This window comes from Alligator sinensis, unplaced genomic scaffold, assembly GCF_000455745.1.
Source record: "Alligator sinensis unplaced genomic scaffold, ASM45574v1 scaffold311_1, whole genome shotgun sequence".
NCBI lineage: Eukaryota > Metazoa > Chordata > Crocodylia > Alligatoridae > Alligator > Alligator sinensis.
In genome coordinates, this window is record NW_005842355.1 from 1,034,829 (window position 1) to 1,052,532 (window position 17,704).

General features: G+C 49.0%; 1 protein-coding gene across 3 annotated transcripts in view; it reads right to left on the minus strand.

Moving 5' to 3' along the window:
* The window catches only part of AQP9 (aquaporin 9), a 65,841-nt gene that overhangs the window by 6,877 nt on the left and 41,260 nt on the right, over positions 1–17,704 (minus strand). Inside the window, exon 7 of one of the 3 annotated variants that reach the window (XM_025210539.1) lies at positions 7,683–7,893. The exons of 1 other annotated variant lie outside the window; for it this stretch is intronic. In XM_025210539.1, coding sequence (XP_025066324.1) covers positions 7,872–7,893 — 22 coding nt within the window. In that variant the 3' untranslated portion in view covers positions 7,683–7,871. Of the gene's footprint in view, positions 1–7,682; positions 7,894–16,111; positions 17,133–17,704 lie in introns of those variants that run through there. One more of the 3 variants, XM_025210538.1, reaches the window with a different exon arrangement.

The following is a 17,704-nucleotide window of genomic DNA, read 5'->3' on the forward strand; positions in this document are numbered from 1 at the left end:
ATAATCACGAGGACGACCAGGGGAGACGGGATTAAACATCTTCCTCCCGCTAAAGAACTAATCATCATTAAAGACATGGCAGAAGAGACCCCGGGGAGCTGACCCAAGGCCGCTCCCAGTAGCTTGGCTGTGCAACCCAGGAGGCGGCGGCGAGGTTCGAAGGAGACCCAGACGTGTGACGCTCGGGGGGGGGGGGGGGAAGGCATGGAAAGCTATAGAGAGTTTAGAGTTGGACATCCAAATGACGTGGCCAGCTTAACCAAGTTGTTGTCAGATGATCATCATCTCAGTACTTGTGGTGCTTGCTTGCAGGTGGACACTAATGTTGGTGCATCTTCCCATTAGATTCAGAGAAAGTGGTGAATGGCAGTGGGTGAGGACAGGGAGCTTGCACGTAGCGACTGCTGCTGCCATTCACTGCTCCATACCACTGCCACGCACCACTCCTCCTTGCCACCCGGCACACCCCTTGGGGCCATCCCAAGTACCCCCAGGGGTATGTGTATCCCCGATTGACAACCCCTGCTGTACAGCAGGATGGAGGTCACAACTGCTTGATAAACCATGAGCTTGTTTCAGATCTGATGTCACAATCTTTGAACACCCATTTCTTCAGGCATCCAATAGGGTTGTGCGAAGCTTCAGTCCCTGACTTGATTCAGTGGCAGAATCTCCAGATCGAATCAGGAGACTCTTTAATCTCTCCAAATCGAATTGGAGCCCTCCAAATCGATTTGGAGAGATTCAGAAAGATTCAGCAATTTGGACGTAGAGACAGCTTTAAATGTTTTTTCTGCATACCTCAAGGTAACAGGTGTCCCACAGGTCTGCAGGTGGCTCCCCAGCGTGCTCGGCAGCAGACCCGGAAATGGACTAGAAGTACTTCTGGGTTTGCTGGGAAGCGTACTGGGGGGGCCGTCCCTGCACCCCCTCTGGCTCAGTGACTGGTGCCTCCTGGGTCTGGGGGGGACACCCAGGTTTCCCCCTGCGGCCAATCACTGAGCTGGTAGGGAAGTGGGGGGGGGGGGGGGCGGGGCCGAAAGTGGACTGGAAGTACTTCCAATCCACTTCCGAATTCGCTACCGAGCACGCGCCGGGGGGGGAGGTCCCCTGCACTCCTGTGGTATGCTCCATCTGTCCCAGCATCACAGCATTCATGAGCCGCACCCGGTACCTCAAGGTATGTAGAGAAAACTTTAAAGTTTTCTCTATAGCCAAACTGCTGATTCTCTAAATCAGCATGAAATCTTCAGATTTAGATTTAGTCTAATTGAATCGGGGACAGTGATCCAAATCAACAAATTGAATCGCTGTCCCCGATTCAGACCAAATCCGAATCAAATAAAGCCCATTTCGCACACCCCTAGTATCCAAAGGCTGCATTTGCAAATTTGAGGCAATGTTGGATTTCTTTGTTGACATCAGCCTTCTGCAAAAGAAGTCTTCTGAGGTAAAGGAAATATTCAACATTGTTGAATCTCACCATGGATCTGTATTCCCAGAGCTGGGGATTGTTCATTAGGAGCTTGTTGGTGGAAGTCTTCTGAATGTTAAGCATCAGGCCAATTTTCTTGTATACTTTGGTAAAGACATTGACAATTATCTGAAGGTTTGCTTCTGAGTGAGCACACACTACAGCATCATCAGCGTTCTGGAGCTCAACGCTTGAAGTCAGGATAGTCTTTTTTTTGGCTTAAAGTCAGCTGAGGTTAAACAGCTTACCATCCATTTGGTAGTTTGGCTCCACTCCGGCTGGAAGCTTGTTGGTGGTCAGATGTAGCATTGCAGTAAGGAATATTGAGAACAGTATTTGAGCAATGATACAGCCTTGCTTAACTCCCGTTTTAACCTCAAAGGGATAGATTCATTACTGAGAACCACTGCTCGCATACTGTCATGGAGTAGGCAGGGAATGATAAAAGGTTTCAGTGGGCTTCAAAAGGATCTTCACAACACTTCCTCAGCTGATGGCGTTGAAAGTTTTTTTTGAGGTCAAAGAAGGCCACAGAGAGACTTATGTTGTTCCTGACACTTCTCTTGCAGCTGGTAGGCTGTGAAGGTCATGTCAGTTGTGCCTCTTAATGCTTTAAACCAGGGGGGCTGGGAAATGGCAGATCCAGCCAGCAGACAGACTCCATTTCCCAGCAGCCCCTGCCTGCATCTCTGGCCAGTTTTCATGAAGACCCCAGGAGTGGTGCTGAGAGGGGAGCTGCTCTGGGGCCAGGGCTGGGGTCTTGCAGTGGTGACAGTATGGTCTGGAGCCAGGGCAGAGCTGTAATCTGCTGCCTGCACACCCTGCCTGAGGTGTGTGGGCAGTGGATCGTAGCTCTGCCCTGGTTCTGGACCATGCTGTCACCACCACAAGATCCCGGCCCTGAAGCAGCTCCCCACCAGCTGTGCACTTTGCCAGCTGCCACTTTTGGAGTCTTTATGGAAACTGGCAGCAGTGACGTGGGCAGGGGTTGCTGGGAAATCTTCTACCACAGGCCCAATCTGACCCACAGGCTGGACTTCGCCTGCCGCTGCCCTAAACCCACACTGAGATTCTGGGAGGAGCTCTTCAATGGGGAGGAGTTGGTTCAGGAGGGTTCTCGTGATGATCTTCCCTGTGGTGGACAGCAAGGCAATCCCTCTGTAGTTTTCCACAATCAGACTTGTCTCCTTTCTTGAAGATTGTTACAATCATGGCATCCCTGAGGTCATCTGGGATTTTCTCATCATTCCAGTTCCTTAAGATGAGGGCATAAAGTTGTGATGTGAGCTCCTCTTCCCCTCCTTGAAGATTTTTCATGGGGATTCCATCCACTCCACATGCCTTTTCATTCTTCATCTGCTTGATGACTTTCCTCTAAGGGATTCCAAGATCACCCCTGGGTGTTAACAGATGGAGTTGAGAACACCTTTGCCAACAACAGTCTCTATTGAGAAGGTCTTCAGAATACTCCTTTCAACAGGCATTGATGACTCCCTTTTTTCCTTGATCAGGTCTCCTCCATCCTTAGGTTTCAAGGGGGTTGGTCCCTGAGTGCTTGGACCATAGATGGCTTTGGTGGCACTGAAGAAACCATGCATCTTGTAGATATCAGCAAGGTGTTCAATCTCCTTAGCTGTCTCTTCTTACCACTTGTTCTTCATATCATGTGCCCTCTGAACCTCTGCCTTGGCTTGTTGGAGATTCATTTTCATTTTCTTGGAGTTGGTGTCATTTTGCCAAGCACAAAAAGCCTTGTGCTTGTGATCAATCAACTCTTGGATCTCCCAGTCATTCTCATCAAATCAGTCTTGATTTTTTTTTTTGGTAAAGAATCCAAGTGCCCTTTCAGAGGTGCTGATGACAGTAGTTTTGAGGTCACCCCACAGACCGATGACCTTCTCCCATTATTGTTGATTGGAATTCACCAATTTTTCATTAAGGCACTGGTGAAAAGATGTCTTGCTTGCTTGGGTTCTTGATTTCTCCAACGTTGATCTTCTGTTGGCATTGCTGCTGCTACAGCCATCTCTTGGGAGCCAGTTTTGAGTGACATAATCGAGCAGATGAGTTGGCGATCAGTCCAGCAATCATCAGTTCCTAGAATAACTCAGGTGATGTGGACATCTTTGATCCTGGGCATGAACAATAACATAGTCAATGAGGTACTTATTTTTCTGGCAGAACAGGGTGTTGGTGATGGTGAGTCCATATTCCTCACCTTTGGTCAAGAGGAGGATGCCATTGGAGTTGACCTTTCCTACTTCTTCCTTGCCAGTGGTTCCGTTCCAGATGTTAGAGTCCCTTCTGACTTTGGCATTGAAATCACCAAGAATAAGTCTGTATCCCTCCCAGGATGTCAGAAAGGACTTTGGTCAAGGTTGGTGTAAAATTTCTCCTTGGTTTCATTGGCAGCATCAAAGCCCCAGAGTTGGGGTGTATGTGCTGATGACAGTGGCAAACTAGCAGGGAGCCAATATAAGACGGAGAGTCATGAGGCGCTCATTTAATTCTAGTAGGGAACTCATTGTGGTTTATAAGTTCATTCTAAATGGCAAGACCAACTCTGTGAAGTCAGCGTTCTCCTTCTTGTTTTCCCTTCCAGAAGAAGGTATAGCCACCTCCATGTTCTTTGAGCTTCTCATCTCCCACTTGCTGGGTCTCACTCAGTGCAGCTACACTGATGTTGTCTTGCCTGAGTTCTCAGGCCATGATTGCATTGCAGCACTCTGGGTGTTCACTATTAGGGTTGTCCATGAAGGTCCTGATGTTCCAGGTCCCAAAAATGATGCTGCATCTTCGCTGGTAGTTTTGACCGCAGTAAAGGTGATCCCATTGGACATGGTTATCCAGTAGGGCTGTGCGAAGCCTTGGGTAGTGATTTGATTTGGAGGAGATTCGGCCTGATTCAGTGGCCAAATCTCCAAATCCGAATCAATTCAGTGGACCAATAAAAAGGTCTGAATCAATTCGAAGCTCTCTGAATCTTCAGAAAAGATTCAGAGAGCTTCAATGATTCAGACAGTTCCCAGTGGCTGCAGCAGGGAGCTGCAGCCAGACTTGGAGCTGGTAACTAGGGGCAGAGGAGAGGGGTCTGGAGGAGGGGAGAGGGGACCATGGGGGGCCCCCGCCCACCCCAGCTCCTGACGCTTTAAAAAAAAAAAAAAAAAAAGCCCTGACCTGCCAAATTAGCCAAATCTCTGAATCACACAGGCCCATCCCCTGCCCGCTCTCCCGGTCCTGCCCGCCCCAGCTTCCGTCTCTTTGGAAAAAAAAAAGCCCCTACTCACCAGCTGATGCCAGGTAGGTGGGGGGAGTGATCCCCGCTGCCCCACATTGCCCCACACTATGTGAGGGGTCCTCAACATCCCTCCTCAGCTCCCCATGGCTGCCCTGCCCACCCCAGCTCCGGCCCTTTAAGAAAAAAAACCCCAAAGAAAAACCCCGGGACTCACCACTCCTGCAGCAGCCTCCAGGGGGGGGAGGGGTCAGGGGGCTTGTGGGGCAGTGGAGATCGCCCCCCTGCTCAGCAGCAGCTGGTAAGTCAGGGCTTTTTTATTTCTTTTTCCCAAAGTGCCAGGAGCTGGGGCAGGTGGGACAGCCATTGCCAGGGCTGGGAGAGTGGGCAGGGGATGGGCCTGCTGATTCAGAGATTCGGCCGAATTGATTCAGGACAGAGACTTGAATCACCAAATCGAATCACTGTCCCCCGAATTGGCCGAATCCGAAGCGAACACTAGCCGCTTTGCACAGGCCTATTACCCAGTCAGGAAGGAAGTACACAAGCTATGTTTAGGGCACCTTTACTAGCCCCCTCCACATGTGGGGTGAGCAGAGCAGATCCTGAAGAGGGCTCCTCAGTTACCTGCAGTTTCTAAATTGCACTCCTGTCTTGTCCAAGTGCTAGATGATCTTCTTGTAACTGCTGCCTTCATGCCAGTTCATGACAAGGAGCTTCCAGAACTCACAATCTTACTCCCATCACTGTTAGCTGGTTGCCAAAGGGCTTGAGGAATATGCTGGAAAAAACTGTTTTCATGGAAGATGCCTGTGCGCGACTTGTTTTATCGTGGAGAAGCTGCTGCAAATCGGCTTCCACACGGCTCTTGACAGAACAAGTCCTTGATCCAATGATGAGGAGACCAAGACAACTGGGGATCTCATTCCACTGCAGCCTTCAATCCACTTTAGGAGCCATTGCAATTCTAACATCTTTTTCCGTCTGCTCCATCGTTGAGGACTTGTAGACCCATGGCTGTGGGCTGGGCAGGCTTCGTATAGTGGCAGCTTGTACTCACCATGTCACAGCACCATCAAAAGATATTTATGTGGCTTTTCAGAGGGAAAGCACTGCCATCTGCTGTCCTTGCCACATCCTGGTGGTGCTGCCACTGCTTGGTCCATGACTGCTTCTTTGTCAGAGTTACCCCTCCTTATTTCACAGCTAATCTTCTCTGAAGGTCATCCCACTATCCATCACTTCTGGATGTGCTAAGTAGCAATACAGCTCAGTCCCACGTACCCACATGCTGCACCTTTACTATATTCAAGATTAGCATCAGATAAAACAGCCATTGGAATGAGCAATTTTTATTCCAAACCTCTGTGGCTATGTTGGTGTATTAGCTCATTTCTGCTATGTGAACTGTTTCTTCTATCAAATTCTGAGTTTTGTTCCAAACCTTAGTATTCAAGTATTGTCTTCCAGGACAGATACAGGATGGGAGGGATGCAGTGGCACAGACACCTCCTCTCCCCCCTGTCCTGGTCCTTTCAACCAACAATGCCATGGAATAAGTGGCCAGGGACTTTCGTTTAAGCCCCAAAGTTTTTTACAGAATTTTTTCGTGTTCCAAGCCAAATCAAATCCAAATCCATGAGTCAGTCCAGAACCATAAGTGGCCCTACAACTGGCAAACATCCTCCATTCCCACCAGGGGCTTCAGATATTTCCAATGTCTTGGTGGGCATCCTATGTGCAGGCCCAAGCCCAGAGGCTGGGGGTTCAGATGCCCCCCAAGTTTCTCTTGCCCTCAGCAATATGGCCACAGGAGTGAGCTAGGCAGGAACCTCCCATTTCCATAAAGGGGGCTTTAAGCCCCAACACCTCAAAGTAAGTAAGAATCCTCCCTTTCTTCCCCTCTGTGCTCAGTGGCACATCCCCTTGCCTGCTGCTGCTATCTCCAGTTGCCCTGAGGCTGGGAGAGGGTTCCAGAGGTGCTTCTATGTGCTTCAGCCATGGACAGCAGCAGCAGTGGGCAGGTTTTTCCTTCCCCCTCCCCCGCCCAAACCCCTTCCTTCCCCTGAGTCTTCCCTACCAGCCTACGTACAGGCCCAAGGGAAGGGAGCCCACCCACAGCTCCTGTCATCTCTAAGCAAGTCTGACTCGGTGTGCAGCCCAATTGCAGTGGCACAGGACAGCTCTGGAGCTTAATGAGAAAAGGCTCCGTACCAAAAGGCATGACATCTGAAGATGCTGAAAGTGTGGTTTACATTAATTTATTTCAATATTTATTCCTATAGCACACATACCTTGGCCCCAGTTTTCCCCTGAGAATTTTTGGGAACATGCATTTTAAACAAGGAAATTGATTTCTGTAGTGGGTAGGGACTCCAGCTACAAGGAGCTGGACATGATTCCCCTCTTCAGCTTCCTTCCCCCTGCTGCACAGCCAACAGCTACTAGTTTAACCCTCACAGCTGCTGCTGAATTAAGGTATTTTATAGTGCTGGTCCATTTACAATTCAGCTGTGGCTGTGAGGGTTAACCCTGTAGTGCTTGAGTGCAGCTGATGAGTAATTGGACCTCATTCAGCCTGGCTGAAGCCTGCAGCCCTGACAGTGGCAAGTGAGACTTTGCCCATGCCCTCACCCTTCCCCAGTCCTCCCATCAACCCCCCCCCCCTTTTAAAAGGGAAATTCTTCTTTCTTGCTTCCTTCTGCCTCCCCAAGAATTTTATTCAAGAATGCACAGTATGCCAAGAAAGGCAGTATTTCCCAGTACTGATGCACCATCATTTATTAGAAGTTGATCCTTTTTCATCTTTTATATCCCTTTGCTTTGACCAGTAGGGGGCCTAGATTGATGCTTAGCATGTCCTGGAGGCTGGAAAAGGTTTTTTAATGACATCTAATACTAGACTTTAATGACTCAAGTATGTACAAGAATAACCCTGAGACTTGGTGTTGCTTTACATACCCAGCTATTTATTTCAATGTTCCATAGTACAGCGCATGCGATCTTCTTAGGATGGCCAAACACATTACATCTGCTTTTTTTTTTGGCTGACCTTCAGGTTTGTTTTGTTAACATTTGTGGATTATCTGTCTAGCATCATTCCTTTATTGCCTCAGTAAGAGTTGAGGGAGAATATTGAAATATAAGCTGCTTGCATGCTTCCTAATTCTTGCTGACATCTTTCCTAAAATACAAAATGTTTGGATAACTTTGGTGTCTTCTTATGCTTACTGCATTTTCTTTTACCTCTAATGAGTTTTAGATGCGATTCCAAGCTACAACCTTCCCTCCAAAAAAAAAAAAGAAAAAAAAAAAAGAGGAAACTAGTCAGGTGTTTTCATTCCTTTTTTTCATTTATCTGATTGTACGTACCACTTCATATCTTCAGTGGATCTAGTTTCTGATCCTTGTCTGTCTAAGCAGGTTCCTGCTCTGTGCCTATGTAGGTAATCTCAGAGACGTTTCCAGAGCACTTCCATTCACGATATTTTTATCCTGGGGACCAAAGCGGTTTTGGCATGCCACGCCAAGCCCTAAGAGTTTCCTCCCTGGAGCCCTAGCACTGCACTTACTGAAGGAAGAAGTGGGAAGGGGCCAAATACTTTCCGCGTTCCCCCCTCCAACGGAGCCTACCTGCCTGCCTCTCCCATGGTGGAGGGTGAGCTGCGCGGGGGCCCTGATCCTTCCCTCTGCAATGGCTTCCCTGAGCCAGCCCAGGCTTTCAGTGCCCTGCGCAACATTCCCACCACCTTCTCTGGCCTCCGGCTCACCCAGCCGCACTCCTTCCTCTTCCCTGTGCTTCCTGAGGGGCAAGCCAGCCCATTCCTGGGGGGGCACCACTACTGCAGAGGAAAGAATCGGGGCTCCCCACATCTCAGGGGCTGCTCTGCCCACTGGCAGCTTGCTTCTCGATGCAGGAGAGGTGGACAGGCTCTGCTGGGGGGGGGATCAGGCCGTTCACCACTTCTGCCTTCAGCAGGTGTCAAATATATTTACCACTGACTAGCATTTTGCTTTTATGCTATTGTGCTTCATCCAGAGTGCAAATGGTTGAGGAAAATATGATTACATTAGCAAAATAGAGGTTTAGGAAACAGTATTCTGTCTCTAGGAATAGGAGCTAACCTATTTGTACTATTTAGTAAACCTTTTCTTTTTCCCCGGATGTATCTGTTTTTATCTGATTTATGGCCAATTCTTCTTACTACTCAAGTTAAATCCTGCTTTGCTGTAGTATATAGTGATAATGTATTTGAAGCATTGCACTAAAGACAGGAATAGATTTTATGTTACTTTTCAGTACTAGAGTGACAAGCCAATATGGTTGGGGGGAGGGGTGCAGGAAAACCTGGTCTGATTCTCATCCAACATTACATCTGGATAAATCCAGAGTACATGGCTAAGACAAAGCCCAATATAACAGAAGCCAGGATTTTTCTCTGTATATGTACCTAAATAACACATGTTATGACAATCCAAACTTTCAGAGTAGAATTTGTAATAGATGTTTAGTGTAATGGAAAGCTGTTACCCAACAATGTTCCAGATGACAATCATTCATCATTGTTAACAGAGACTTAGTGTTGAAAGCTTTTAAGTCTCCAAATTTAGCTCCTTGTTTTCATCATGTACATATTGCATTTCTGCTCTGGATGTAATTTAAGGGCAGTATAATAAATCTGAAAGGCAGCTCTAATTTCTTTAAAGCACGTGAAAGATTATTCAGCTGTGGCTTCCTGCTTACATAATGTGCCATTAACCTTTACAGAACCAGCTTTTTTATCATATACAGCAGACTACCAACCAATTCAATGTCTTAGTCAGCTCTGAGAAAAATTGACTTGGAACTTGCATGACAGATAAACATTAATTGAATGGATCAACCTTCAAGCCAAAATGCTGCCTGCTTCCCAAACTCATTTATGTATATTTTCCATCTGACTGAGGGTGCGTCTACACGTGCACTTAAATGCAAAGTAGACTATTTTACTGTGTATTGAAACATCATGTAAAAAAAGTGACATAATGCTAATGCATAGTAAAATAGGCTATTGCGCATTAAGCATCACTAAAAAAAAATAATAATAATGTAAATATGCTACTGTACATTAGTGCAGCCTAATGTGCATTAATTTAGTACCTCCCACCAGGTGCAGTCTTGATGCGCACAGGGCTGGGAGACCTGTGCCAGCTACAGAGACAGCTGGCTCCCAGCCCCATGCACATGGGACCCATTCCAATATGCAAAGGGCTGGGAGAGCTGTGGGACTGCAGAGGCAGCTGTCTCCCAGTCCTGAGCACATGGTGACAGTTGCAGGTGCCCCCCACAAGGGGACTTAGCCAGGCAGCAGTACTATGTGCAGTACTGTGCAGTAGCCACTGAATGGTTAATCTATAAGTAGTAACCAACAGTCCATGTATGTGTAGATGGTGATGTTTTACTGCTCAGTAGATTAGTCTACTGCTCAGTAAAATGTGTTATGTATACTGGGCATGTCAACACGAGACTCATTACTACACCATTGCCTAATTTACTGCACAGTAAGTATGCACATCTACACATGCATGCACTTACTGCACAGTAAATTCCCTTAATCGCGCTTAAATTTGCTAGCTGCAAATGCAGGTTGTAAATTTAAACATGATTGGTAACTGCATAGTAATGCATGGGTAGACGTGACCTAGCACTAAGTTTGTTGCTGCATCTGCCCAGCCACTAAGGAGCCAGCCTGAGGTCAGCCCCAGGGCTAGTGGCGAGGAGCTTCTCCTACAATAGCCCCTGCCTGCAGGCTATAAAAGCCAGCAGCCATTTTATGCCTGAGGGCACTGCAGGCCCTGTGTGGCCCCCTGGGAAGTCCACAGCCCTGCTGTGCCTGCCTCCTACCACCCCAGTGATGCTGCTGATCTTCTGGCTACAGACTGTGGATGCTGGTTGCGGGGCTTTTGGCTGAGCCTGTGACTGCTGGCTGCAGCTTGCTGCAGTGTCTGGGCAGGCCTGCCAGCCCCCAGCGCCACCTGCAGCCAACTCAGTGCAGTAGGGCCAGCACCACCTCCCTGCTGCACACCCCCAGCAGCCTGACCTGCACCTGTAGGTGCTCCAGAGCATAGCCTCAGCTGCATGGCTCCCAGTCCCGTGCCATGCCCCTGTACTGGGGCACAGTGTCAACTGTGAGGGCAATAAAGTATAGCTCGGGTACACCTGGGGGTGTGTGCCCTGTCCTCTGATGACAGTGGTGGTGGTCACACAGGGTGTTCAGGAAGGGGTCAGCTACTAAAGCAGTTCCTCCCTTTTATAGAGCTAGGCTGAAACCAAGTACTTAACTATGTACAATTTATTACAAGAATAAATACAGACACTTAATATGAAACATAAATTATTTACAAGGCTTAACATATAATACTATATATAATATTTCACAATTCGCATATAATACCAAATAAGAACCAAGTAACATACAACCTATACAACACAATTAACACATAGGAATAGTAACCTATATAACCCAAGTAAATTAACAATAATATTTATTTAAACCTTCAGAAATAACCATACCAATACACATATTGAGGCATTAAAACACACAAACCATATAAACCCCCTTAAAGAATACCCCTAGCTATATAGTTCTTAACACAATGACAACCTCAAAATAGGGAGTGCGCTCAGCACCTCCCCGAGGGGTTTCCCTGCAGCCCCTCCCCTTTAGGGTCCTGGGATGTGGACACACCCCTCCCACGGGAGGTTGGAGGTGGCAGCCCCGCCTCCCCTGTGTCAGCCTCCCCTGTGGGGCCCGCTTCCCCAGTAACTCGCACTTCCTCTCTGGAGAAGTCAAGGCTCGTCCCCTGGTGGCTGATCCCACAAGAGCCTCTCCCCAGCAGCGCCTTCGGCTCTTCTCGTCGGCCTGGCACCCTGCCCTGGGCACCCAGGGCTTGCTCTCTCTTGTGGGAGCCAAGCCCTTGCAGGCTCCGACTCTCCAGTCTCGCAGTGGGGGTTCTTCCCTTTCCTGGGCCCTGCTTTGGGCATCAGGGCTCTTTTAGGTAAAGGTGGAGCTGCACTGCGAGGCTCCAGTCACTCGGCCTAGGGCCGGGGCTAACTTGAGCAGCTGCGAGCTGTTTCCAAGGCGGTTCTCCATGCGCCGACCCGGGTGAGGTCCAAGCAGCCATGACCTGCTCCCAGGGCCACCTCTCCTTGTGTCAGTTCGCACGCTGCTGAAGCTCAAACAGGGTCCTGAGGACATCTGTCTCTGAAGCTCCTCTATCCTCGCTGACCCTCGTTGTCTCTCCCAGTGTACCGAGCACACTCCCATTTTATACTCTTCAGAGGCTCCACCCCCCAAGTTCTCTGGACCTGGATGGTGCAGTTCCAATTCAGATCCAGCTGCTCTTTGCCCCCTCCCTTTGGAAAAGGGCAGGGCATTGCTTCCCTTGTGCTGCCTCTGGATTGGTGAGCAGGCTCCACCAATCAAACAGCAAACCCTTGAGCCTGGGGCTCAACCCCAGCCCCGAAAGGGTAATCCTGCTACAAAAGATACCTTGTTTGGACATGGCATGAGTGTGGTAATGGGGGTAGTGGGTCTGTGGGTGGCGGGGCAAGCTGGCTAGAATGGGGGAGTGCTCCATGAGGTGGTCCACCAGAGCCTCACCCCTGGTGTCCTGGCCCCTGCTGGCAGTTGCATGGCTCGCCTGGGTCCTTGCTGCCACAGCTCGTGTTTCCACTGCCACACTGCCTCTGTCCACCACACCTTCTCTGCCCAGGCCTTGCAGAACAACTCTCCCTGGGCCTTGTATTTATCACGCAGCACACAGGCTGCACAAATTACCGGTGGGGGGAGATTGTTCTTGGCCACTCTGAAAGGGCAGTGAGGGACTGCCAGTGGCCCTTGAGGTGGCTGAAGGTGCACTCAGCAAAGGCATGTGTTCATCCCAGGTACTGATTAAAGTGGGCCTGGCAGGGGGTCTAGGTGGCCAGTGTAGGGCCTTATCAGCCAGGGCAGGAGCAGGTACCCAGGGTTCCCAATGAGCAGGGGTGGGATGACAATGGTGCCCAGCTGCAGATCCTCCACTTCCAGTGCAATGTACCTGCTCTCCACCAGCGCAGTGAGTCTGGAGTTTCTGAGCACGTGGGTATTGTGCATGCTGCCCATCCAGCTGGCACTTGCATTTATGAAGGTCTCCCAGTGGTCTAAAAGTGCCTGCAGGACCAGGGAGTGGAACCCCCTGCAACTATAGTAGGGTCAGTCTCCGTGGGGTGGGCAGGTCACCAAGATGTGGGTGCTGTCCAGGGCTCCGATACACTGGGGGAACCCCAGTGTATGGAACTCTGCCACCACTGCTTGGAGGTCGTGGACACAGAGGACAGTGTCCACCAGCATGTCCTGGAAGGCACTACTCGCCTCCAGGATGGCATCCTCTGCAGTGGCCTTGTCCACGCCGAACAAGTGCCCCATATAGTGCAGGCTGGCAGGTGTGGCTACCTTGAGCAGTGCCAGGGCCAGGTGGGTGTTGATGGGGAGGGCTGGGTTCCTGGCATTCCAGGTGGGGCCAGAACTGGTGGATCAGGTCCACGAAGGTGGCCCAGGTCATCTGAAAGGATGCACGAAAAGGTGTCCACCAGCTTTTTATCCTGCTTCTGCTGCACCAGGTGGTGCCACCACTGTTGGCTGGAGCAGTGAGCCCAGAGGTGGTGGGGCTGGAGGCCCAGGAGGGCGATGGCAGTTTTGGCAGTGGCCTCCTGGAGACCCTCACTGGCATTGCTGGTGACAGAAGCTGCATGGTGGCAGGAGCCCTGGGAGGGTGCATGGCAGGTAGGCAGGTGGTTGCTGCATGTGAGGGAGCCAGGCGGGATGAGACGGCTGTGGGTCAGGCAACCATGAGAGCAGCTGGCCAGCAAGGTGACCAAGGAGGCAAGCAGGATTGGGGAGCCCTGTTCCTCACTGCCAGGGCCAGGGGCTGGGGCAACCATATCACAGAGTCACAGTGGGCACAAACACAGCTGCTGTGTGTTGCCTCTGTGCATGCCACACTGCTCCTCTCAGCACAGGAACTGGATGCCCATAGAGCAAAGAGTGGGGCTAGGTTTTAAAGATGGCTGCCAAGTGCTAGTGGCTGGGGCTGGCTTCAAACATGGCTGCCAAGTGCTGGCAGCTGGGGTCAGGGGCTGGAGCTCTCTCTGGTGGCCACAGGGGAACATGGCAGTCACAGAACATAATCCACTTGCCTGTGCACAGATGTCCCTGACCCAGCAGTGACCATTATTTATGTTCCAGTTCTCCTGTGCTCTTAGCCCTGTTTCTGACCCAAGTAATCTGTCATGAGGACTGTGGTCTGGGAAGAGAGCGTGTAGTTACTGTGCTCTTGCAGCCCCCAGCTATAGAAACATTATCTACACATGCATTAATGTGCTTTTACTAATGCACATTAAATTTAGTATCTTCAATATGAGGTACTAAATAAATGCACATTAAGCACAAGCACGTGCTTTTTCATTGACAACGCACATTCTAATGCCTATTCTACCAAGCATTACTGTATTATCACAGTTTTTTACGTGCCACTGTAATGCACAGTAGACTAGGCTACTGTGCGTTAAAGTACACCTGTAGATGCATCCTGTAGGTCATAAGTAGCACAGTATTTCTCAGTGGGTGTATCTCATTTACTGCATAATAAGCATTTCCTGAGAGCGCATCTACACGTGCTCCTGTCGGGAGTAAATTTACTCCCAATGGGAACAGTTCAGAGCAGAGAGATTCCTGCCGTGTTCTGCTACCATGTGGCAGCCAATAGGAGCTCTAGGCTCCCCTGGGTGCTAGCCCCAGGCTGGCAGCAGTTACTGGGGTCAGGCCTGGAGTTGGGGGAGCTGTCCTGCCTCTGGGGCAGCTCCCTCCCACTCTGCACCCCTGCCCCCATCAGCTGCCTGCTCTCCAACCCCAGCTCTGATCTTGGAGTAGGAGCTAGGACAATTTCCCTGCCCCTACAGCAGTTAGCTGTTGGCCCTGGCTCTGATCTCTGAGCCGGGGCCCAGGAGCTACCTGCTGCAGGGGCAGGGGACTTGTCAGGTAGTAGAAAACTGTGCATTAGCCTACTTTAATATGCAGTAGATGCAGCACATGGTTATATGGTGACACTTTACTGGGTATGTCTACATGTTCATTAATGCACCATAGTTACTACGCATTAAGTTTAGTATTTGGATAACCAAGTACTAAATCAATGTGCAGTAACGCATGCTATTGAACAGTAGTACCAGTGCATGGTTTGTTTGTTTTTTTTCAGATGTTAACTACACAGTAGCTTAATACTACTGTGCAGTAGCATATTAGCATGGTTTTTACCTGGCATACTATTGCACAGTGTTGTTAGGCTACTGCGCAGCTAGCATCTCTTGTAGACGCACCCAGTCTTAAATGCTAGAGTGCAGGATTTTTATATAAATAAAAACAGGGATTAGAACACATGTTTTGGAGTTGGATTTTAATGCACGTGTAGGCTAATCCAAATGTGCAGATAAAACTGCACTTTCAAAATGGTTTCATTTACTGCACAGTAAATTAGGCTACTGCACAGTTAGCTAGTACCTGTAAGGTACTAAATGAACTGCACAGGGTCCATCTCTATATGTGACACTGACTGTGCAGTCATTTAATACTTGCATACACAAGTGCTAAATGAGTGCACAGTAACCTGAGTTACTGCACAGTAGCACCAACAGCTTTTAGGTGACACTGACAGTGCATTAGCTTGTTATTACCATGCAGTAGCCATACCTCATGCTTTATGCTAGGTGATGCTGTTGTGCAGTAGTAACAAGCTCCTATATAGTAACACTTCCATAGGCACTGATCAGAAGCAAATTTGTTCCTGCTCAGCCTAGGCAGTAGGGGGCGACAGGGAACAGGGAGCTCTCTGCCCCCTGTCCTGCCTCCCAGCTCCCTGCATGGAGCTGGCAGCTCCAGAAGGTGAGAGGGGCCTGGGAACCAGCCCTCACCCACCCCCTGGAGCAGCTTCTGCGCAGTATTTTACTGTGCAGTAAGTCTACTGCAAATTAATAGCATGTATAGACACATTCAATAGGAATTAATTAGTCCAAAACTGCTAGCAGACTGGGCTTTAAATTAGTAGTGTTTAAATTGGCTCTCAGCCATTATGTCACTTGTTCACAAATAAACTGAAAATCAAATAATATTCTCAAAATGATTTTTCTCCAGGGTCTAATTTTAGACCCAAATTAGAACATTTGAGTCTGCTTTATGTCAATTCATTTACTGGAAAATCTCACAAAATGGAAAAGCTTTCCTTTGTTCCAGACTCTATTATAGTAATTCAGTAAAAATGTGCCCACTGACTATCAATTGGCATTAGATCATTTCATAATTTATATAAATTAAAAACATGCTTTGTTTTGCACAAGCAGAACTGGATGTCAGTCGAGGCTTGAGCAGAGAGAGACTTCGCTTGTTCCATTATATTAGTTCTGGTGCCATTGTTAAGATAGCTGAGTTTCCACCCCTAGCAGGAGGTGAGTCTCTTATTGTTATGCATGAAGGGTGCATCAGATCCTTCCCAAAACTCCTAGCACTTCCTCTCTGGATGACATCCTGGCACTTTGAAGTCAAAGGGAACTTTTGACACGCATCTAGTTAATTTACAGTTAGAATTTACAAATACGTTACATAATTAATTGGAGTGAATAGGTCCTTAGGAAATACAAGCTTGCCAACAACCAGATGAGAGTAATTTTTAGACAGGTTTCCATGCTGTATGTTTCTACTGGTGAACTTTTACAATGCTAACTTTAAACAGAGGGAAGGAATTTCCATAAAGACACAGTGCTTAGGACAAGCCTAAATAGGCAATGCACTTTGGCCTATGAGCTGACCTGTAGTAAGTCCGGAGGCTATGTGCAAAATTCAGCAGAGGAACTTTGTATGCTACAGCCAATGATGCAGAGACACAGGTGTGGAGTAGTTGTCCATACGCTGTGTGAGCTGTGCCAGTTGCACATCATTGACCCCTGCATTCTGCTTATCCAGTCTGTTTTCTCTTAAAAGCTATGGAATAACAAAATATGATGTGGGAAGCATGATATCACCTGTAGCCTTCTCATGCAAACTCCAGGCACAGCAAACTTGGCTGCAGCATCCACTTAAAGTAATGCCTATTACTCCAGTGCACTGATGTGTGTGTGTGTGTGTGTGTGTGTGTGTGTGTGTGTGTAGTTTCGCTTCCTTCTTGAAAGGCATTGATTTCAGTGGAAGTTAAGGACACCCAACAGTAGGATCAGGCCCTATGCCAAGTTGGACAAGCTATTTAATCATGTGGTGCCTTACTTTACCTGCGTGAGTAGCGGTGGGTCCAGCAGTTCAGTAAATATGTGCTTGTAAAGTACTTTCAGGTGCTCACATGAAGGCTGCCACTGATTGGCTGTAAGTACAAGTTGTTATTGTTGTTAGAACTTTATAAACACATTTGATGAAAGCCCTATCTTTTGCATGGTGATTAGGCCTGTGCGAAGCGGCTAGTATTTGCTTCAGATTCGGGTTCAGCCAGGCCAGGCCCATCCCCCGCCCCTCTCCCAGCCCAGCAATGGCTGCCCCTCCTGCCTGCCCCAGCTCCCGAGCTTGGGGGAATCCCCGCTTTAAGAACCCCCCCCCCCCCCAAAAACGCCCAAACTCACCGCTCCTGCCAGCGGGGGGGTGATCCCCTCTGCCCCCCATTGCCCCGTGCCACGTGTGGAGCTCTGTTCGAGCCCCCCAAGCCACTGAAGGAGTGATGAGTCCTGGGGCTTTTCTTCGTTTGTTTTTTTTTCTTAAAGGGCCAGAGCTGACCCAGGCGGGGCACCCAAGGAGGGGCTGGGGGAGCAGGGGCAGGTTGGGGGGCTTGTGGAAGAGCCCCCCATGCAGTGTAGGGCAGTGGGGGGCAGCAGGGATTGTCCCCCTGCCCAGGAGCACCCGGTGAGCACTGTGGCTTTTCTTTAAAGTACCGAGCTGGGGCGG